We start from the raw sequence: 23,772 nt of genomic DNA on the forward strand, positions 1-23,772 counted from the left end.
TTTCTATTATAAACCAAATTAATTTGTCACCGATTAATAAATTATACTAAGTGATTAAATATCATGGCATACTGGATTTCATGGTCATACGAGGGCACTGACGCCCTCTCCTACAGGAAGTCCCACCTCCCGTGATCACCAAAGGCTCTCATTGGCTGCCACACATGTCAATCAAACTACAGCCATGTCTAGATTATGGGTCAGATAGAAGACCATCGGTTTTAATCTGGTTGACTCCAGTGGATTTAATTCACCGTTATACCTTTTTTAGCTCCAAATCGGGAATATAAATTGACATATTTTACTGGTTGCGATAGATTTGACGCTCCTCTGCGACTCCAACTGCGCATTTTGTCCGCGGAAACACGGAGAGGATGTTTATTATCACACGCTGAAACAATAACGGCGCGTTTGTCGAGCCTTAAAGAATAAAAAAGAAGAAGGTGTTTCCACCACCAGGCTGTCAAAGATAGATGAGAGGAGGATAGATGTGATTCTGTTTACCCACTGCGGGCGAAACCAACAAAAACCATCCAAATGATGTCAGGAAAGCATTTCAAGGCTCATGAAGTGAGCTGCTGCATCAAGTATTTCATCTTCGGATTCAACATAATATTCTGGGTAAGTCCCTGTTTGCTTTGTGGGCCTGCTATCCTCAGATTAATACACTCGGACATGTTTTTGTTTTTGTATCCTCCATCAACAGCAGCTTTTGTCTCTAATTACGTGAAAGCCGTTTTCTTTCTTTCTTTCTTCCTGTTGATTTCCACGAACAGGAGACATGGATGATTTCATCCCCCTGCAATAGGCTCACTGCCTCTGTGCACTTGCTCACTGTCACCTATCAGCTTTTGTTTTTGTGTTCACAGCGCCAGTGTGAAGGGCTTTTCCTGCATCACTTGTTTACATATCTGAATTTTTTTTTTGCTATAACAATCAGATCAAACTGTATCTTCATCCCTGATCATCCTGCAGCTCTGCTGAGTGAAACAACAGGGGGGACAAACACTTTTCTTTGAAACACACCAGCAACCCCATTAAAGACATCTGGATGTTCCTTTTTTTTGGGCCAGTTTCCATTTTTAGATAGAGCCTATTTTTTGACACAGTTTATTCTGGAGAAGTAGAGTGTGATATGCCTTTTAAAGGAACATTTATTCATTAATACTAGGCGTGAAAGTATCTGAAAGGAGGAGTTGGCGATTTGAATTAGAGCTCCAGTTACTAATTTAATTTACAGGAAACTATCATTGATTAAATGTGGTGGAAATGTACTGCTTCTCTAGGTCTTACATTAAAGCAAACCAGATAATTTGGGTTTTGGAGCAGTTGTGATGAGCTTTTTCCACCTTTATCTGATCTTTTATAGACTAAACATCAGATCTCTGGACATGAATCACATGACTCACACATTTAATGACTGTCGACTCAGACAGACAAAATGGAATAAAAGATGAGCAACTCGACTCGATTTCACTTCGACTCGCACCTTTTTAATTGAAAATTGTTGGTACCTCTCCCCAACCTCAAAGAACAGAAAGTATGTTATTTAAAAAGTATGTCACATATTAATTAATTCCTCTTAATTTCCTGAATCAACTATTGTTAACACTATTCCCAGCAAGTCCACACTTAGTTCCCCAGATTCACTTTGTTTGGATATATCCAATCTGACAGCATCCAACAAGCTGCAGGAGACATTGTGACTGTTAAAAAGGCATTACATTTGTTTGAAAAGTCTAGTTTAGGACTCTAAATTAAAGTTTAGAACTTGTGACTTGTAGGTCTTGACTTGGGACATGAGTGGAAAGACCTGAGAGTTACTTGTGACTCGTGAAACAATTACTTGGTCACACCTGCTGGACATGAATGTCTTTAAACTGATTTGGGTGCAGTTAACCATCTTTTCTTATTGCTTAATCTATCAATTGTTTTCTGGATTAATGTGATGTCTAAACATCAGGACGTATTCCAATGTGACATTTCCAATTGCTTGTTTTGTCTTTCCAAAGATCTTCAATTTACATGATGAAACAAAAACAAAAAAGCCGTAAATTGTCACATCTGAGAAGCTGAAACCAGAAAATGTTTTGAAATGTTGCTCCATATTAATCAATCATCAATCATCACAATTGTTGAAAGTTAATATTTATAATATTTATAATATTTCGTATAGATAACAATATTAGGGCTGTCCTTGACGAAATATATTGTTAGTCAATTAAAATTGTTCAAATTTTGTCAACTATGAGACCAAGAATCCTGCTTCAAATCTTGTGAATTTCTTGGAAATGAACCATTCAGCATGAAAAAAGCAGTTGCAGAGAGTCAGTTTTTATTTACATAGCACCAAATCACAACAGAAAAGATGTCATGACATTTTCATGCGGACCAGACGAAATGCTTTCGTTTACAAAGACCTAACATTCCCCCATGAGCAAACACTTGGCGACAGAGACGAGAAAAGAAAAACTCCCCTCTAACGGTAAGAAACCTCGAGCGTTACCGGGCTCTAGGTGGGCGGCCATCTGCCGTGTTACTAACATGCATTAATGATACATGAGCGCGCACATGGATGAAACAACCAGCTGGGAACGTCAGTTTATGGCTCCTCCACTAATATAAATACCTGACATTTCACAATTTGGTGCAAAAATCATATGAAAATCCAAATCAGCAGTCCAGTTCATTGTCAAAAGGCCGACTGACTCATCTCCCAAGTGGAACTATCACAGTATAAACAATGTTTACTAGTTGACAGAGTTATATAATCAGTCTATAAAACTGGGTTGTAAGAAGTATTTATGTATTTATCCATGTATTTATTCATATACTGTCATCTGCTCTTTATTTATACTAATCTATTTGCACTACCCACTGCTATCTGCCAAGGGTGTGCCATATCGTACCGTATCTGTTGCTAAACGCATGCAGCTTTCAAAATAAGAGCACGGTGTGTTAACAGAATCCACCACAGAACTTACAAGAAGACTGTCAAAATAAGATGCCTTAAATAAAACATACAAGAACCTTTATTCTCCTTTACAAAATGTCATTAAAATATGCCCCCGAAACCCCTAAATGGTAATTTTTTATTATTTGCTTATACTCAAGATTCAAGAGTCAACGTTTTTGTATTTGGTATTTGTTGAGAGTCCAGTTCATTGTAACATTGTCAAAAGGCCAACTGACTCATCTCCCAAGGGGAACTATCACAGTATAAACAATGTTTACTAGTTGACAGAGTTATATCATCTGTCATTATATGTCGTCTGTCCCTTTTTGAAAGTAAGTGGAGCCAGTAGTTTGTGGCCCTCCGGTGACCTCAGAGTGATGAAGAGGAAGGCCACCTGTCAGGCTCTGCAGAGTGTCAGTGACCTCTCTCATCCCCACATATCATCGCAGGAAGTCGTCTGTGTCAAAAGCATCTGTTCCTCCTTCTTCCTCTGCGACTGCTCCGCCAATAACCACTGCACATGCTCAACTGCAAAGTGCTTTATATCTCTTTAGGAGGAATAATTCCCTCAGCAGGATTCAGCCTGTTAGTGTGTCTTGTTAAAGTTCTTGAGGTTCACAGCAGTTTTCTAAAGATACACTGTAAACAATTGTCTTGTAAATTAACAGCAGAATACTGGCAGCAGGGTTGCCAGCATTCTACTGTTAATTTTACAGTTCCCTTACTGTTATTTACTTTACAGTATGTTACTTTGATAAAACCACATACTGAATTACAGTACAATCCTGTATCTCCTTGATTTCACAGTAAAATACTGATACTGCAAACATCATCTAACAAATAAAACATAGTTCAACTTACCCTGTGATTTGCTCAAGAAATGCAGGATTAAAATGGATGTTCCAAGAAAGGAAAGACCAGAGTTGGCTGAATGTCTCCTCTAGAAATACAGTAGCTTTCCGTATTTTCTCAGCCTCACCGCTGTTGATTCTACCATAACTCCCAGAATGCAATGCTATTTATGGTATATTACAGTATTTTATGGGAAACGGCAAGCTACCTACAAATATTGCCCAGAGTGCATTGTTTTCTACAGTATACTACCTTTTTTAATTGAAAAAAGTATGTTACTGTCACAATTTGGCTGTTTTCTTACAGCAATTTGTTACAGTGTAATTATAATAACTTTATTGGTATAGCACCTTTTAAAAACAACAGCTTACAAAGTGATTTGACAGAGAGCAGTTAATCACAAAGGAGAATGGTGGCATAAGGGCAACAGAGCAGAGATAAGAACTTGGAAAACAATTCTTTTTTTTTTTAAAGATTATTTTTTTGGGATTTTTGTTGCTTTATTGATAGTGAGAGATAGAAAGGGTGTGATAGAGGGGAAGACATGCAGCAAAGGGAGCTCAGGCCAGATTCGAACCCGGCTCCGCCGCAGCACACGGCATACATGGTTAGCGCTCTACCGGTGTGAGCTACCGGGACGCCCTGGAAAAACAATTCTCACGATAAAAGACAGCATAGGATCAAGACAGATACATGTAATTTAGTAATAAGAACCGAATAAAAATGTAAAAAGACAACTTTATAGAGAATAGTAGAGGTGGGGGTAAAATCAATACAGCATAGTATCGCGATATATTTTCCATGGATATATTATATCGATACACGGCCAGTTTTTGTTTTCCGGAGGCTGTAGCGGGCTTACTTTTAGGATATACTGGAGATACTGATATCATGTGAAACTAGAAGATCTAAAATCGTGTCAGGAAGTTGTCGAAATAACGCTGCAAAGTTAGGCTTTTTTATATTTCATTCAAAAAAAAATTCAGAGCAGGGAAGCTTAAAGTTGAGGAAAGTTTGAGAAAATTCTGCAGTTGTGTTCGTCCATACATGTTTAATATCAGTTCTGTTCAGTTTGACAGAATACTTTGTTGGTCAGTCTGTGGGTTTGACTCTCATTGTGGAGAAATAAAAAAATGAAGCGAGATGAATAGACTGATAATTTTCTCTTATTTGACAAAACTATTCTTGATTGAATTTAATTTTGTGAACATGAAGTTAAACAGTTAAATCCCAATATAACGTATCTCAATACTCACCATATCGCAAAATGCTTAAAATAATATTGTATCGTGACTCAAGTATTGGGATAAAATCGTATCGTGGGGCCTGTGGTGCTTCCCACACTGCAAAAAAGAAAAGTTGGGTGAACTCAAAATTTCCTAACTTATAATTGTAATAACTTTTAATCCTTACTTCTGCTAACTTCTGCAATGTGCTGAATTGGCACGATTGTAACGCCGCTATGAAATGTCAGCTAATGTTGCGACCATAATTTTGAGTTAGCATTGATACGCTAATGGCTACTCTTGTAGCTGTAACAAGCAGCGCCGCTAGCATCAGTTAGCCGCTAGCAACAAAGAAATAAGAGTTAGCAGAACTATTGTCCCTTGTTTTGAACTACAACTTAAAGATATAAGTAACAACAACTCACCAACTCGTTTTTCTGAGCAGACAACTAGCTTCCTTTGTTGTGCTAACTTACATTATTGCCCTAAATTTCAATAATTTATATTTCCAAGTTTTACCAACTTTAATCACTGCTTTAGGCCAAAAAATACAAGTTGGCTTTTTTGCAGTGCACCTCTAGAGGATAGTATAGAATAAAACAGAGTAAGAAACATTACATAAAAACCTATAAAACTGGGTTGTAAGAAGTAATTTAAAAGAGCACTGTATTTATCCATGTATTTATTCATATACTGTCATCTGCTCTTTATTTATACTAATATATTTGCACTACCTACTGCTATCTGCTGCTAAAACCTATTGTATTTATTTAGATTGCATTTAAATATATTACTATACATATGCACTTTACTGTTTAGATGCTAAACTGCATTTCGTTGTCTAAGTGCCTGTACTGTACTGTGCAATGACAATGAAGTTGAATCTAATGTAATCTAATCTTAAAAAGAAGTTACTAATGCTTCTTTAGATCATTAGAATTTTTGATTGATTGGTTTAGTTTGACCAGTAGCCAGAAAATATAATAAGAAATTGTAAAATATTCACATAACGATGTTAAACAAAAGCATGCGTGAAGGTGTAACCAGCAGATGAGAGTTTTAATTGATTACTTCAATGACTATAAATTAATACATTCATTATCATTTTTAATGGCTGCTATAATTCCAATGCCGCCTGCTTGACTCAGATCCTGAAATGTGGTTTTGAACTTTTCCTCTGTGGGTGGAAACTTGTACAGTCATAATGCGTTCAGGCTGTTAGAAGATGCTTTCTCATGTGGGAGTCTCCTGCTGATACTGCAGACTGACACAAGAAATATTTAGTTAATGGATCACCGCCAGGAAAATCTCTCTGTGGTTTCTCTTCTATGCTTCTGTGTGTGATGGCTACATGTTGCAGTCGCAGCAGAAATAACCCGCTCTCTTGTCTCTCTCTTCTTTGTGTGTCTGTTAGTTCCTTGGAGTGGCGTTCCTCGGCATCGGGCTGTGGGCATGGAGCGAAAAGGTGATTTTACTGCTTATCTCTCTGCGTGACGCCCAGTTGTATCAATGTATTATGTGGATCTCTACACACATGGGCACCTGCAAAATATCCATAAACAAAACAAAATCATTTACAGTCGTCTTCTGTCGTTTACGCCCATCTCACTGCATGATATAATAGCAGTGGCTTTACTGAATCAGAAAGGAATGTCATGCTTTCCGGTGGGACGCCCCTCTGAACAATGGACAGAAGAAAAGATCTGATTCACTTCACACATTCATTCATTGTGCAGCCGCTGTACTGACGTGTGTAAAAGGGGGACAGACAGGCTAGAGAGTTTTCGTTTGTCTTGCCTCTCACTGAAAAATCATAATATCTTAGGTTATGCCTCATCCTTCATGTGTCAGTATTTATTAATCTGATGATTATTGTCTTCATTACTCAGTTCATTGTTGATGAATACAAATGTCCATCACAATTTCCTGAAGCCCAAAGAGATCCTCAGATGTCTTGTTTTGTCTGATCAGCAGTCAAAAACCTCTGAAAAAATCAGTTTGCAATTACATAAAATAAAGAAAACTGCAAATAGTCCCATGTGCAAAGCTGGAACCAGAGAATAATTATCTTAAATATTTCAAGTAATAATGCAATATTTGGAGAACAGGCTTCTGTGTTGTAAAGACTTAGATCAGAGGTCATCAACTACATTTGTCCATTGACAGACTTTTTCTGCCGGACATTCAAATAAAGAAAATCTAATGTACTTATACCTAGTTAGTAATATCAATGCTTGATATTTTCACTTCCCTACTAAATTCATGCTATTTTTATTTGCCTATTTCAGTGTTGACAGACTCCTGAAACACTTGGGAAGTCCATAATGATAACTAGATACTTTATTAGAAAATGCTCCCAGACTTCCAGCAAGAAGGCAGTTCACTAAGGAGTGAAACATTATTGTAAATATGCGAAGTACCAGAACACATTTTTTCCTCCTCACATTTTCTGAATTCATTAGGGTATTATTCTGCAGGCCGCGGAAACAGCCGGCTCTGTCCAAACTACCCACCAGCTCATGATTAACAAGCCATACATCATTTGTTTAATCTGTACAAAAAGTGTAAAACCAAGTATGAGTAAGTCACAATGATGCTGGTAGGTGGATTTGTTATCTTTGGACAGAACCAGGCGAGTTTCCTCCTGATTTCAGTGTTTGTGCTAAGCTAAGCTAACCGACTGCTGGTTCCAGCTTTATATTTACCATACAAACGTGTGACTGGCATGTTCTCATCTTTACGAAAAAGAAGCCTAATTTCCAAATGTAGAACTATTACTTGAAAACTACTACTTGCCAAATATTCTCTTGTTCTGGGTTTGCACATTTGTTGATCTGCACTTTTCTCTTTTTATGTAATTGTAAATTCAATATTTGAGGGTTTTAGACTGTTGATCAGACAAAAAAAGACATGACTTTGGACTTTGTAAAATTGTGCTTCCAGCTTCATATTTACCGTACAGATGATAGTGGTATCGATCTTTTCAACAGCTCTTGGCAAAAACGTGAATAAGCTAAAATGTCGTACTATTCCATTACGTGATCATCGTAACGTTACGTAACCCCTCACTGTGTTTTTCCAGGGTGTTCTCTCCAACATCTCGCACATCACAGACCTGGGGGGCTTTGACCCGGTCTGGCTCTTCTTGGTGGTCGGCGGTGTGATGTTCATCCTCGGATTTGCTGGCTGCATCGGAGCACTGCGAGAAAACTCTTTCTTGCTCAAATTTGTACGTTTCCTTGACAAACACATTGTGAAGAAATAAGAATTACGTTTTTTTTCTGATCTTCTTGGTCTCATCATAATATTTGTCAAATGTGTCTCAGTTCTCCGTGTTCCTGGGTATCATCTTCTTCCTGGAGCTGACTGCAGGAGTCCTGGCCTTTGTCTTCAAAGATTGGATCAAGGACCAGCTCAACTTCTTCATTAACAACAACATTCGGGCCTACAGAGACGACATCGATCTGCAGAACCTGATAGACTTCACCCAGGAATATGTGAGCACTGTGTTTCTTTATCCAAAGGGCTGATTTCACTCCTGTGTTGTTTTTACCATCTCTGTGGGACTTTGCTGACGTATACGTGAGGGTTTTTCGTGTCTGTTTAACCTTGCAGTGGGAGTGCTGTGGAGCTTTTGGAGCGGACGACTGGAATTTGAACATCTACTTCAACTGCACTGATTCCAACCCGAGTCGTGAGAAATGCGGAGTGCCCTTTTCTTGCTGCACCAAAGATCCAGCAGTATGTCGCCACAAAAACTTACCACACATGAGACTTTCTAATCCACAGCCAGTTCATTTCCATTTATGCTCAAACACAAGCCCTTGGGTGCAATTTGGTGTTTTTTGTGCCTTAAAGTTGGGTTAGTTGGTCAATTTCTAACATGTTGAAAGCTTTAGTGTGAGGGGAAATCGTGAAGGTCCTCCCTGTGACTCATAGCTTGGTTATCTGCGTCCTCCAGAAGGCTGGCTGACGCTGTCAACCATCATGGCTGGCTTCCAACAGGACGTCGAGGCCTCTGTGTTTAGTCCCCTCAGACTCTGCCAGCAAAGCAAAGTCTGAGAGCGGCTGGGAGGAGTTTTCTTGACCGAGACTCTCTTTTTTTTGGCAGAAAAATGCTCAAACTGCTGCTGTCCGTGCAGATCAGTGACAGTGCTTCAGGAAAACAGCCGTGCTTCACTGTAATGAAGGTTGCACAAGAGCATTTTTTTATTTGCTGACCCAGAGACGTACCGTCCCACAAGGGTCATCCTCTCTGAGAGCAACACTTGGCATGAATATAAAATGGGAGTTTAACACATGACTCAGTGAGAGCACTATAGAGTTCTGTGCAGAGGTGTTTTTAAGTCTTTTTAGGCATAATTTAGTTGCAATTAATTACAGGTTCTTTAAGGCACAATTAATCTGATTTTCCTATAAAAAAAACAACCAATGTGTGACTCACCCATTAGAAGTGCGTGTTGGTTTCTGTAACAAACACATGCCAGATCTTAAACGCATATCAAAGAGGAAGCAACGGAAATGGTTGACACGGTGCCAAAAACAACACAAACATACAGTAGCTGCGGCATCTACAGTCAGCTCCTCTTGCTGAGGGTTCCTTCAGTGTTTGTTGTTCAGGAGGGTTTTTTTCTGGGAGCCAAATCATCCACAGAGGTCTCCTCCCCTGGAAAACAAACGGGCCCGCTAATCAAAACTGGTAATGACGCTGAATTAAGAAGTTTCACGTTAAAATCAGTGTTTCTCTGATGCCTTTTGGGGGACAGCTAACCTTAACTTATGTCTGCTGACTAGAAATCTTCACCTGGTTTAAAAATAGATCTAAAAGTAACCAAGGTTTTAAAAGCATGTCATAAAATATGGCCTTAAACTGGATAACAAGTTAATTTATGAGGGCTTCTAGCAAACGACCACAACACTTACACATGCACAAAGCAGACCAAATAAAACAGACCTTGGTTTTGTTAAAATCACAAATTTCTCTGGGTTTGAAAATGTTCTGGAACATTTGGAAAAATAACTCAAAACATCAGTCTATACCTTTAACTCAAACAGGAATAAATAATGCATTAGTGCAATACTGGAAACAATGGAGCTTTGTGTAATAGAACAGTGAGGCTTTGGCTACACAAACAGGACTTGTTAGTAAATTGATGATTGCTGGTTTTGTTTTTTCATGGGATTTGTTGACAAAAAGAAAAATATAGGATAGGCTAGATTTATCCTTTAAACACTTTCACTTTCACTGTCACAGTTGTGTTAGTAATGTTTTTCGGTTCACAGTCATTAAATATTCAACCTGTGCGGCTATAAAAGGCTTCTTGCCTGTCGCTGGATTTTACCAAGTCGAAACACGAGTTAAGTCTTACAGCACTCACGTCTAAAGTCCCAGTTTTGTGACCTAATCTGACTCAAATCCAAGTCTTGCATCTCAAGTCTTCAGCTCTGATCTGATCAAATTCATGCAGGTTTAGTTCAATGGGAGCACTGATGTCCATTTCACATCTGGAGTCCAAACAGAGTCCAGTAACTCGCTGGACAGCAGTGTTCTCCTGGACATATATAATGGTACAGCACATTAGTCTTGGCAGCGCCAAAAATGAAGTCCAGGCTGACATCACGCAGCAGAAGCCTTTTATGTCTTCCCGGTGTATGACAGTATATATCTCTTAATGTCTTTACCTCATAAAAAATGTATAAGCATGAACCATCTTCTCTTCACAGGAGGACGTCATCAACACTCAGTGTGGCTACGACATCCGAGCAAAAACGGTGAGCTGCTCAACAGAAATATATGTTAATAACAGGAATTGAAAGTAAGTTAGTGCTATGAAACAGCAAGATGAGCTGCTCTGGTTTATTTTGCCTTGTGCACGTTTATTTGACTGCATGAGGTCATCAGGTACTCCACCCTGGGCACAATATTCCTCTTTCAGTATGTTCCCCAACTCCAAAATACAGCAGCTGGCTCCCCATCAGCACTAGGGGCCGTGTGGTATTACTCATGCTGCAGCAATGCACTGGGACTTGAACCGCCCTCCCCCATCATTAGCCTTGGCTTTACTCCATGGAAGCATAATGTAAGGAAAAGACTGTGTTTGTTTTCTTGACTTTAAATGTGAGGAAAAAGGCAGAGCGAGCTAGTTTTTTGAGTGTGAGAGAAGAAAAACAGTGTGTGTTAACGACCGGGTAACATTATTTCAGAGGGATTTTATTATGAAGGGCTGATGAGGAGACCACAAGATGGAGAGGAGAATCATGTGCTCCCATTAAAAATAACAATGTCGCCAAGCACTGCAAATAAACTAAATCTTTTAAAAAGATAATCAGAGTGAAAGCCAAACATTTCATCTGCACGGCTATAACGCTGCTTTATGTGTTCTGTCAGGACTCTGAGCAGCGAACCTTCATCTATATCAAAGGATGTGTTCCTCAGTTTGAGAAGTGGCTTCAAGACAACCTGACAGTTGTGGCGGGCATATTTATTGGGATTGCATTACTACAGGTGAGGAAGAATAAGGATGGTTTAGTTTTTATTCACTCTCTGTCAGCTTGTAATGGACATAATGTGACATTTTTTGTTTTTTTGTTACAGATTTTTGGCATCTGTTTAGCGCAGAATCTTGTGAGTGACATTGAAGCTGTGAGAGAGAGTTGGTAGGTGGCAACAGTTTATTTATTCATGCACACTTTCACTCAGACTGAGAACAATACTTTACCAGTAAGGATGTGGCAAAACTGATAAATTAAATCACTTTTAGCTCCAGACATGCAGGCGCTTTGTTTGACATTGTTCACCTGTGTGAAATATCTGCACAACTCTTGGATGAGTTAGCAGATCATACTGACTTTTTCTCAACCTGGGGGTCCCCGCACTCTCCAGGGGTCACCAATACTTCACAGGCATATGTGAGGCCTTCTTGATTTTCAAGGGTGTAAGACAACTTCTAAAAAATAATATGCAGTTGTCTTCAGCATATCCAAGAATTCATTTCTATGAATAAAACTAAATTAAATTGTTATTTTGTAAGTTTGAGTTATTATTTATGAATGGGGCCTAAACACAAGCTATATTCACAGAGCCTTTCCTCTGTTAAACAGCCTTGTCCTGCATTAGAAAAGTATGCAGTTAAAACAAACAGAAAGTTAGTAGAACAATGGCCAAGGTTCAGGAAGAGGAAAACACCGACTTACTCTATTAAGTATGTGTAATGTATGAATGTATAATATTTTTAGCAATCATGGACAATTGTATTAAAAGTAACTCATATTCACAGGAAATAATCTGCTCCCAATTCGTTCAAATCACTGGTTTTTCACTGCAATTTACACTGCAAAAAAGGTGTGTCTAAAACCAGATAATAACACTAAATCTGAGTGAAATGATCTTGTTGCATGGGCAGATAATTTCACTCGACAAGATTTCTTAAATTAAGATTATTAAATCTAGAAATAAGCATCTTGTACGCTTAAAATAAGAAATTAACTCTTAAAACAAGATAAATTAAAGCTGCAAGCAGCGATGAACTGGCCCGAGCAGACTGCACTGCAAATTATTTGTTTCTTAACAAGATTTAAAAAAATAAGATTTAGAAGTGTTAGATAATTTATCTTGTTTTAAGAGTTATTTCTTATTTAAAGCATTCAACATGCTTATTTCTAGATTTAACAATATTAATTTGAAAAATCTTGTCAAGTTAAATTATCTGTCCATGCAGCAAGATAATTTCCCTCAGATTTAGTGTTTTTATCTTGTTTTTAGACACCCCTTTGTTGCAGTGTACTATCTAATTGTTAATGTTGGGAACATCTCTCTGGGGCACGAGGTTGATATTTGTGTTTTGAGTGAAATGTTCAATATCTTGTTTTTTATCACCAAATACCTGCAAAGTAATGACATTACCACCATACTCATCTGCACTTTGTGTTTACTGATAATGATAGTTGAAATAGTTGGACTAAAAAGGTCGCAAACATTTTACATTTTCATTGTGAGTATATGAGCATGAAGGTGATAGCATTAAGCCTAATGCCACTGGGCCTCAGGTGTAGCCTTAGGGCTCAAAACTCCAGCAACACTGGGCAAAATCTTCTATCCCGAAATTGGTAATTTCTTATCTCAATAACGATATATATCATAATATAGAATGCTTTCTGGTTATTTGGTTAATAAATTCTCTATATGAAAAAACTACAGCCCCCTCTTGCAAGGATCAGAACGGAAAGCATATTCCAAATAATGTTTACTGTTCTGTAACACAATTTGGCCACTTTTTTTTTACATTGCGGTACAAAATTTATTGAAAATATGAACAACAAGCATTTCTATATTGTTCAGGTTATATATTGTCATATCACCCAGCCCGAACGCTTGTTAGTATCAAATTAGACTGTAATTTTGTGTCACGATATCTCAATATTTGTTTTTAGCATGATATGATGGAAACTCAAGATGATCAATTATTGCATTGAATTATTGCCCAGCCCTACTTGTATCTATAACAGCTAATTATGAAACCATCATCCCTCCTGTTTTGGATTATCTCTTGGTTTGTTGTTATGATCTCATAGTGCTGTGGATTACAATTGAATTTGCCAAATTGTTAAATACTTGTTAAATGTTCATGCACTTCAGAAGAAGGTGAAGTTGTGCCAGACACTCTCACAAAGTAAATTACACAACAAGACGCCGCCTGCGAGTCTTGTGTAATTATGAGTTTTATGTCTTGATTTTAATGCATCTGTTCCTAAATCTGCCTCTTGTTTTTGTGCAGTTTGTTTACCTAAGACCTCCACAGAATCTCCAAAGGCAAGAAGGATGTACCAGGTAAGCACTATTACATTTTATCGCTAATGTTGTGGCATATAAATATTTATATTTATATTGATTCATTCTATTGATTTTCCCCCTTCTGCATTGTCTTTGCACTGAAGTGGTCTTTCTTTTCTGCAGGACTCTGCAGTTTGGACGTCGCAGTGAAGGGAAATAAATTAATCAGCTAATGTGTCCAAAACAAAGAGTCTCATTCACATGTAAATAGTAAATGTAGAGTTATTTTTAGAGTTATTTGTGGCCCTTTTTCTGAATGAAGCGCAACCTCTAAAATGTTTTGTAGCTCTCATACAGTACCAATTAAACAAATGCAGTATAAGTGCTTTACAGTATAAACAGCTAAGGGTGAAATGGCTCAAAGGATAAGTTCAGGTTGCTTTAGTTTGTAAGTCTGTAAGTGAAGATCTTGTTGATGAATTGGTAGGTTTGATGTTCTATCAGAGGTAGTGCTTCATTCAGAAAAGGTTGGTTTTATATCTCTCACAGCTGCAGTTTTTAACACTGCATGGAAGGGTTGTGTACAAAGATTAAAGTGATTCTGGAAATGCACTGCATGCCTTTTGTCTACTGGTAGGACATTGGCTTTCCTAACTGTATTTCATTAATGTTAAGTATTTTAAAAATATTTGTAAAATAGTCACTATAGTTTAGGGTGAATTGGCTGGTTAGCACTTTGTTGAATGTTTAATGGAGTCTGCTTCAAGCGACGGGGAATTCACTATAGATTTATTTCCATCTGTGACATTATGCTTGTATTCTACAGATGCAGTTTGTATGCAGAGTTTTGTGGGGCTGAGGTGGATATAAAAACATGTATCATGATGGAATATAATTGATGTTGTTGGCTTGGTTTGTTAAGAGTTTTGGCAGTGACATTAAAAAAAAACGTGTAAGTATACTAAAAGAAAGCAGAAGATATGGCATCCGAATCAAAACTCAGCCTTAAGCACTTTAATCTTCATATAAGAGAGATTTCTGTCATGACGGACTGTTATTTAAGTCAAGCAGCAGCCACTGGAGGGGGCACTTTTCCTTAAAAACCTACTGCATATGGTGCTCACAAAATTTCAGATATATTTCCAAAAAACAGTTTAACAGGATTTTTTTTTCAGTGCATTATGAGTGTTGTATAATTTCCTGCACATTTCCTTACTGTCAGTGTTTATTCAGTCACTTTCCTCTGTTTCTTTTTATAATGTGTTTTTTTGATGGATTCTGCCTAATTACTTTTTTTCGTGTGTGTGTGTGTGTGTGTGTGTGTGTGTGTGTGTGTGTGTGTGAGATTTGTTAATCTTTAAGTTTTCACTGGAAAAATGAGGATAAAAACTATTTCCAATGCTCATAATGACTGGCATGCTTGGTTGCACTTAACTGAAGCTAGAAATGATTTATAGCCTGCATACATATACAGTACTTGAAAGTGGAGCACACAGGCTCTCTCACCAGCATTATTTTAAATGCAAACTTGAGAACCTTGTTTTTCTTTTCTTTACCTGGAAGCATATCACTGCATAGCATGAAAGTAGAACGCAGACGTTTTAAAGGCCGTATGGACATGCAGTATGTCAATATGAGATTTTCCTTTGCAGTCAAGTCTTCTGCAGCCTTGATGAACTCAACTTCCTCACACAAAGATATAAAAAGAGTATTTCTGCATTTTTAACTCAGCATTATAAATGTAACCGCTGCAACAGGGGTCAAATATCCTTTTTTTTCCACTAAAAGCTTCATATGATTGTTGTTGACTGATCACACTTTCTTACCACTCAGTGCCATATTTGTAATTTCTACATACTCCTGATCATAACTTTTGTTTCATGTGTACTCCTCTTGTAAATAACTGGATTGTGACAAGATGTAAATATATATCTGAATAAATGTGGGTCTTTGTAATCTTGTGTCTGTGTTTATACATACTGTACATAGCCTCATTAACTGATGCAGTGACTGTAAATACAGAAGGTTGTAGGTTAAAGTTGATTGAATTTGGCCACATTAATCAATACTAAAATAGGAGATAAATAAAGATACAGTAGTATTCAATATATTAGCAGTCCAATGTGACTAACCAGAGTAATCCAGGTTTTAAGTATATTTTTTATTGCTACATGGCAAACAAGGTACCAGTAGGTGCAGTAGATTCTCAGAAAACCAACAAGACCCAGCATTCATGATATACACGCTCTTAAGGCTGTGCAATTGGGCAATTAGTTGAAAGGGGGGTGTTCAAAAATATAGCAGTGTGGCATTCAATCAGTGAGGTCATCAATTTAGTGAAAAAACAGGTGTGAATCAGGTGGCCTCTATTTAATGATGAAGCCAGCACTTGTTGAACATGCATTTCTCTTTGAAAGCCTGAGGAAAATGGGTCGTTCAAGACATTGTTCAGAAGAACAGCGTACTTTGGTTAAAAAGTTGATTGGAGAGGAGAAAACTTATAAGGAGGTGCAAACAATTATAGGCTGTTCAGCTAAAATGATCTCCAATGCTTTAAAATGGAGAGCAAAACCAGAGACACGTGGCAAAAAACGGAAGACAACCATCAAAATGGATGGAAGAATAAGCAGAATGGCAACGGCTCAGCCAATGATCAGCTCCAGGATGATCAAAGACAGTCTGGAGTTACCTGTATGTGCTGTGACAGTTAGAAGACGTCTGTGTGAAGCTAATCTATTTACAAGAATCCCCCGCAAAGTCCCTCTGCTAAAAAAAAAAAAAGGCATGTGCAGAAGAGGTTACAATTTGCCAAAGAACACATCAACTGGCCTAAAGAGAAATGGAGGAACATTTTGTGGACTGATGAGAGTAAAATTGTTCTTTTTGGGTCCAAGGGCCGCAGACAGTTTGTGAGACGAGCCCCAAACTCTGAATTCAAGCCACAGTACACAGTGAAGACAGTGAAGCATGGTCATGCAAGCATCATGATATGGGCATGTTTCTCTACTATGGTGTTGGGCCTATTTATCACATACCAGGGATCATGGATCAGTTTGCATATGTCAAAATACTTGAAGAGGTCATGTTGCCTTATGCTGAAGAGGACATGCCCTTGAAATGGGTGTTTCAACAAGACAATGACCCCAAACACACTAGTAAACGAGCAAAATATTGGTTCCAAACCAACAACATTGATGTTATGGAGTGGCCAGTCCAATCCCTGGACCTTAATCCAATTGAGAACTTGTGGGGTGACATCAAAAAAGCTGTTTCTGAAGCAAAACCAAGAAATGTAAATTAATTGTGGAAGAATCTTGGAGTGGAATAACAGCTGAAAGGTGCCACAAGTTGGTTGACTCCATGCCACACAGATGTGAAGCAGTTATAAAAAACTGTGGCCATACAACTAAATATTAGTTTAGTGATTCACAGGATTGATAAATCCTAGAAACAAAAAAGTTTGTACAAAATAGTTTTGAGTTTGTATAGTCAACAGCAGACACTGCTATTTTTTGAACACCCCCCTTTCAGCTAATTGCCCAATTGCACAGCCTTAAGAGCTGTATATCACGAATGCTGGGTCTTGTTGGTTTTCTGAGAATCGACCGCACCTACTGGTACCTTGTTTGCCATGTAGCAATACAAAATATACTAAAAACCTGGATTAATCTGGTTAGTCACATTGGACTGCTATTATATTGAACACTACTGTAAATACAGCTTGCTCTCAGAGCTTCCACTTGGAAGCTTTAAGCCGTACACCGCTAGAAAGATGTGGAGAGGTTAGGACAACAAAATGAAAGGTTTTGACATGTTTGTGAGTCATGCAAGTGAAACGGTGGAGCTGGAAGAACTGCCCGCAGGTTCCCGTTCAGCTTCAACAGCACCAGAAAGAGTTCAAAGATGAGGACGGTGTGTCGGCGTCACTCCACTGTGCTTTTGCTTTAAATCCACATTAAAAGACATTTAAAAAGCTTGTTATTAAAGGAAAAAAACTTTTATTTTTCTTCCAACAATGATTTTCTTTTACTTCTCAATTCTATAATTGTTTTTCAAAGAATTATGAAATTAAATAATAATCTGAACGGGGGAGACCAGAACTTGTCACCTGTTTTTAATTTTCTTATTTATAAAACCCAACATAAATGACATTTTGGTTTTTACTCAGTTTGCATTTTCTTTTTTTCATTTCGTTAAACTTTTTAACTTCAAAGTATTGTCTTTGTTTTTTTGGTTGACTTCTAATTTTTCTAAACACATTTTAAAGCTGATTTAAATGTTGCTTTCTGTGTGTGTTTGAGGGAAATTGTGTTTGTCCCGTTCTTCTGAACATAAAATCTCCCTTTGAGGGAATTTCTACAAATTTGGCCCAAACGTTCACTAGAATTCAAGGTCACTGCGATCTCACAAAATATGTCTTTGGCCATAGCTCAAGAATTCGTATGCTTTGTCTAATAGGATGAAATAATGAAGTGATGCCATTTTATATCCTAAGGTCACCGTGACAACACCTTCTAAATCTTGTGAACTACACTTTTAGGAGGTTCCAGACATTTAGGCCTAACCTTAAAGTAACAAGGTAGTTTTAATTTCAGGTTTCCCCAGACTAAACACTGCGTAATGCCTTGCGGGAATTTATTTACACACAGTAACACACACACACAGGTAACTTTATGTGATTTTAATTACACACACACACACACACACACACACACACATTTTGAGGTTAAAGGGCATAGTTTGAAATCTCTGAAGAATCTCATCATAGTGTACACAGTACTAGCAGTAGCCCCCGTGGAACTTTCAGAATTTCCCCAGAGGAAATTTTCTAGTTGATTCTTGTTTTTTCTTTTAATGTAACAATTCCAACCCTCCTCCTTTATCCGGGCTTGGGACCGGCAAAAGTGACTCAAAAGAGAAACTCTGGCAGAGTTACTTAGGATTTGTTTATATTTCATTAGCTTAGTTTACCTAACTAAACTAAACTAACTAACTAACCAACAAACCAACCAACAAACTAACTAACTAACCAACTAGCCAACTAACTAACTAACACTAAAACTAATACAATTATTTTCAAAACAAACAAACTAATAAAAACTAGCAAACTCACTCTAAAAACTAATTAAAACTAACTGAATTTGAAAATAAAACTAAAACTAATGAAAAACAGCTGATGTGCCCAAAAGCTGCAAAACATGATCAGGCAGCTGGTGGTCATAGCAAGCCTCACTAGACAGCTTCAATCCGTTTCCTGTCTACCACACTCATCTGGCTGAACACTCTCTCGACTTCAGCATTTGAGCCTGAAGGAGGAGACCATGGTGGAACCTACTGTGACACCTGCCTGTGTGCTCACTGCTGCCAAATGGGAGATTGAGAGTGTGTTCAAGGAGGCTCAACACACCCAAGCCCTTCCAGGTAACTGCCCTCCTGTCGTCTGTTGGACCCTGATTCTGTCTGCCGGGGGAAAAGGGACAGTGATGTTATCTCACCTGACTACCACTGCGCAGACACAGTTTTAACACCGCACCTTTTTTGTTTGTTGTGACACAAAATTCTGGCAAACTGGAGCGACCCAGAGAAAACCACATGTAAATCAGTGTTAAACCCCGTGCCTCTGTGTTTTTTTATGCTATTAATCGAAATGTGGGAGGAAACTGGAGCACCCAGAGTAAACCCTATGTCTTGACGTTTCTTACAGCGGACATTTTGACACCAGTACAACTATAAATTAAATATTCGATTAAGATGTGGCTTACAAACACATCTAAATGGAACAGCTGCTATTATATGTCAAATGCCCACTGTGAGAAAGGTCTTTAATGGCAATCATCTTGAAGGAAAGAATTTTTATAGGTATTGTAATAATGTAAAAATCACTATCCTCTACCTCATCTGACCTAAATCAGGTGAGATGGAAGGTGTGATATTGAACCTATTAAATTGTTTCCATCAAGATGAATGCAGGATGCTTTGAGGTGTTAAAAGAAGCAGGGGCATGGGAAAAGGGACAATGATGTTATCTTACCTGACTACCGCTGCGCAGACAGTTTTAACACTGCACCTCTGGGAGTTTTTTTTTTGTTGTGACACAAAATTCTGGCAAACTGGAGCAACCCAGAGAAAACCACATGTAAACTATACCCATAGCTGCAAGGGCAGTGTTAAACCCTGTAACTCCGTGTTTTTTTATACTGTTAATCGAAATGTGGGAGGAAACTGGAGCACCCAGAGTAAACCCTATGTCTGTATGTATGTAAAAAAAAAAAGCAGGGGCAAGGGAAAAGGGAAAAGGGACGGTAATGTTCATTTAGTCAGTGCAGCTGCAGCACATGAAACACTGGAAGGGCTTGGCCAAAGTTTTTCCAACTGTGGAAAAAAAACGAGCAACTTTGGACTTCGGGGCTGGAATTTGGAGGGAAGGCAGTCGGGCATGCAGACTGCTCAAAACAGCCTCATCAAAAGAATCGTCCGATGCAGTTGCAGCCTTCAGTATTCCATTTTTGGAGCCAAACGCCTTTTCAAGGTCTTTCATCACAACCTTGTTGAAGTTTTTCATGTCCTCTGGGGTTGTCCTGACAGAACATCTTGGCATGTCCTCATCCTCCTCTACCTTCTCTGACAGACGCTCGACAACAGTCTGGACCTCTGCCATCGTCACCGAGGTTCTGCTCTTCCAAGGGGCTTTCATAAGAATCCTCTGGAGCAGAGCAGAGATGAAGCCCTTTGATTCTGATGAGGTATTCGTTGACAAGAGTACCTCATCTGATTGGTCAGGGACTGGTGAAGACATCTTTTTGCATGCAGTCAAAACCCGACTATCAACATGGTGCCTGAAATGCTGAGAGCGATCACTATCACTGCGGCTGGTCTCTGATTTTTGGCTGCGAGGTGACATTTTCTGTTTGGCCGACCCTGAGCTTCTCCGTGACGAAAGCTCAGTGCTTTTTGTCTGACTTGAACATGAAAGTGTTTTAGTCTGACTGCAAGTGGCTTCAGGGGACGCCTCTTTCTTATCCTCGTTTTCTTCTGGTGCTGGGGTCATCATTCTTGCCACTAAGTCCTGGATGTCATTGACTGCACCAGATACTTTGTCGCTGTGAATTGCTTCTTCTGGTGTTGCCTTTACCACCCAGAGAAGCACCTGCTGCAAGAACTTTCCCACTATGTCTTCTGTGATGGCGTAAAGAATTTCAGGAGCAAAGTAGAAACCACTAGCATCCACTCTCCTCCTGACCACAGAGATGACAGTGTCAGAGAGACATCTTCCTATTTGAACCCTGGGAATCCGATACCTCTGGCCAGCCATCAGTTGCTCGTACATTTTATCAGTCAGTTCCTTTGAGAACTTCCTGACCTTGCAATTTGCAATTTCCAAAGTTTTACTGTCTCCTCCTGAGGGATTTCCTAGCAGGGTTAGGTTGTTAAACAAGCCGTCAACATCACCTTTGATGGTCTCAAACTCTATTTGACAAGACTGCTGCTTTGTCACAGTACGCAATGGCCTCTTGTTGGTTAGATGGCTGGACTGAGATTTGGACCTGGGAGACTGTGGCAAAGATTCATCAGAAGTTTGGTCGATATGTTCATCTTGTGTAGAATGAGGCCGGGACCCTGGATACGATGACAAATGAACAAAGTATTGTTCTTCTTCCATGAATACGGTCCTCAGCTCTGTCATCATTTTTTTGAACTGTCGTTGAGCGAACTTCAAAAAGCCATAGTTTTTAACTTTCTGGCTGACAGTCTGAACTTCTGAAGACTGAAAAAAGTCTTTCACCTTACTAATGATTAACCGCATGTTAAAATGAGGCTTCACAGAGGTGCTTTTCTCACTGCCGCAGGGAGATTGTCCATCTTCTATGTAATGTAGGTCATTATTTATCGTCTCGACAATATCTAATGCCGCAAAATGATGATCTTCCTCCTCTTGTTCGATTTCTGGTGTCTCACCAGACCATTTGAGAAGGATGTCAGTCACAGCTTGAGTTGCAGAGGGGACAGAGATTCTAGATTTTACACTCTGGGATGAATCACATCTCTCTGCCTCTGCTATTACTAGCATAGGTTTGGGAGATTCAGAGCTTCTTTCTAGTAATTTCTCAGAGGCTTTTTCCCAACTACACATTCCCAGGCACTGGCTGCTCAGCTTCCGTAAAAGTCTTTTTAGACATTTGAAAGTGTGACTCACCATGTCATGAAGAGATTCTGTTTTGGACAGAGAGCCATGAACAAAAATGGCAGGCTCTGATGGCCAAACAGAGGTGTTGGTGCTCAGAGATAGAGCAGAGAGTACTTTTGCAGTAACTTCACTCTCAACCAGTTCTGTCAGTTCTTCAGCACTCCTACATTTCTCTTGCGCTAACTGAAGAGCAGAGGCAAAGCTATCAGTGAGGGAGTCTCCAAGTTGAGGTTTGAAATTCTCCAAATATGTAGGGAGATCATCTGGAGATATATCCTCTGGAGTGTTGTCCTGAAACATTGACATTATCAGTTTCAGGATGTCTGCAGAGACTGACTGTACAATTTCAGCCAGCATGTCACTCAGTGTAGCTCTTGTGTCTGAGTCCAAGATCTCTGCAGCTAACAGACTCCACTGTGTTGGGGAGATTCTCTCAAAATATTTGTTCACTATAGGCTGAACAGAATCCCGTGTGATATTGATGGTCATCAAGGCTTGATCCATTGTGAATAATATTGCTTTCCGTTTGGGTTTGAAGTCTTCAAAATGTGAACTTGTGAGGTGATTCTTCGAACTGTGTCCTCGGAGTGTGGTCCCTCGTAGTCTCAGTAGATATTGAAATTAATTCAGTTCTCTCTGTATTCTCTCTCTCTGCATTTATAGCCATCTAATATATAAAGTCTGATGTCACCATAGTACGTCACATGTTTCCAAGATCAAAGCATATACTGTATAAAATAGGATCAAAGTAAATTACGTCACATTCCACACATACGTCACATTCCAAATATACGTCACATTACTCAAACGTCACAGCATCAGGTATTCCAGTGAGCGTTCCAGCAACTCGCGCATGCGCACATGTATCAAAGCGTCTAAATTCATTCTTTCAATATCCTAAACCGTTTATCTGCACTCGGGTCGCGGCGGGCTGGAGCCAATCTCAGCTGACATCGGGCGAGAGGCGAGGTCCACCCTGGACAGGTCTCCAGACTATCACAGGACTGACACATAGAAACAGACAATGCATCTAAATTACATTACAAAATATAATAATATAGTTATTGTTATAATAATTACAGGTGCATCTCAATAAATTAGAATATCATAGAAAAGTTAAATCTATTTAATTCCTTCTAAGTATAATGATTATGGCTTACATTTAATGAAGACCTAAAATCCACTGTCTCAAAAAATATATATTACAAAAGAACAATTTAAAAAAGTATGTTTAATATGGAATTGTACCTGAAAGTTACATATTAAACATAAAAGCAAACCATTTTTTCGCTCACTGACACAGACATTGCTCGGTGTCAGGTGTCAGATCATCACTTGTTTAAACGAACGAGTGATTGCTGAAGTAGTCAAGTTTTGGCAGTATACAGAGATATACATTTTCAAACATGTTTCCTCATATCATTACGTATTTACATAAAACAAAATATATAAACTGTGAATTTGCGTATTTTTTTGCCAATGTGATGGGGAATTAAATCATTTCAACCTGGTATTTAGGCATACCTGTAGATGAGTGGATGCCGTTTTAGTCGTCTAGTCCAAGTCTGTGATCTGACATTAACGTATGAGCCCAATTTATTGCGCTAGGCAAATTGTATGTACTACCCAAGGGGTGGACAATTAATTTTCGCAAGGAGCCACATGACCAATACCACGAAGGTTGCAGGGGCCGGACCAAAACTCTGAACTAAATTCTGCTCAATATTAATTTAATCGCTTTATAAAATACAGTAAATTATCTGGTTTTGAGCTGCTACTGATA

The 23,772-nt window shown here is 38.7% G+C and overlaps 1 protein-coding gene across 3 annotated transcripts; it reads left to right on the top strand.

Annotated features, from left to right (window-relative positions):
- The first annotated feature begins 187 nt into the window (after nucleotides 1-187).
- LOC131977400 (tetraspanin-5) lies at nucleotides 188-15,760 on the top strand. Of its 3 annotated transcripts, none has more exons than XM_059340700.1 (10): nucleotides 189-621; nucleotides 6,449-6,499; nucleotides 8,117-8,263; nucleotides 8,361-8,531; nucleotides 8,650-8,775; nucleotides 10,759-10,806; nucleotides 11,423-11,539; nucleotides 11,630-11,691; nucleotides 13,809-13,861; nucleotides 13,969-15,760. In XM_059340700.1, the coding sequence occupies exons 1-9, from the start codon at nucleotides 538-540 to the stop codon at nucleotides 13,819-13,821; spliced, it is 819 nt and encodes a 272-aa protein (XP_059196683.1). In that variant the 5' UTR covers nucleotides 189-537; the 3' UTR covers nucleotides 13,822-13,861; nucleotides 13,969-15,760. The 3 variants fall into 3 exon arrangements, with proteins under 3 accessions (XP_059196664.1, XP_059196683.1, XP_059196674.1); XM_059340691.1 differs by having other exon boundaries at nucleotides 190-621; nucleotides 13,988-15,760; XM_059340681.1 differs by lacking the exons at nucleotides 13,809-13,861; nucleotides 13,969-15,760 and having other exon boundaries at nucleotides 188-621; nucleotides 11,423-11,695.
- Nucleotides 15,761-23,772: the final 8,012 nt, after the last annotated feature.

Source organism: Centropristis striata, chromosome 1 (assembly GCF_030273125.1).
Source record: "Centropristis striata isolate RG_2023a ecotype Rhode Island chromosome 1, C.striata_1.0, whole genome shotgun sequence".
NCBI classification, from domain to species: domain Eukaryota; kingdom Metazoa; phylum Chordata; class Actinopteri; order Perciformes; family Serranidae; genus Centropristis; species Centropristis striata.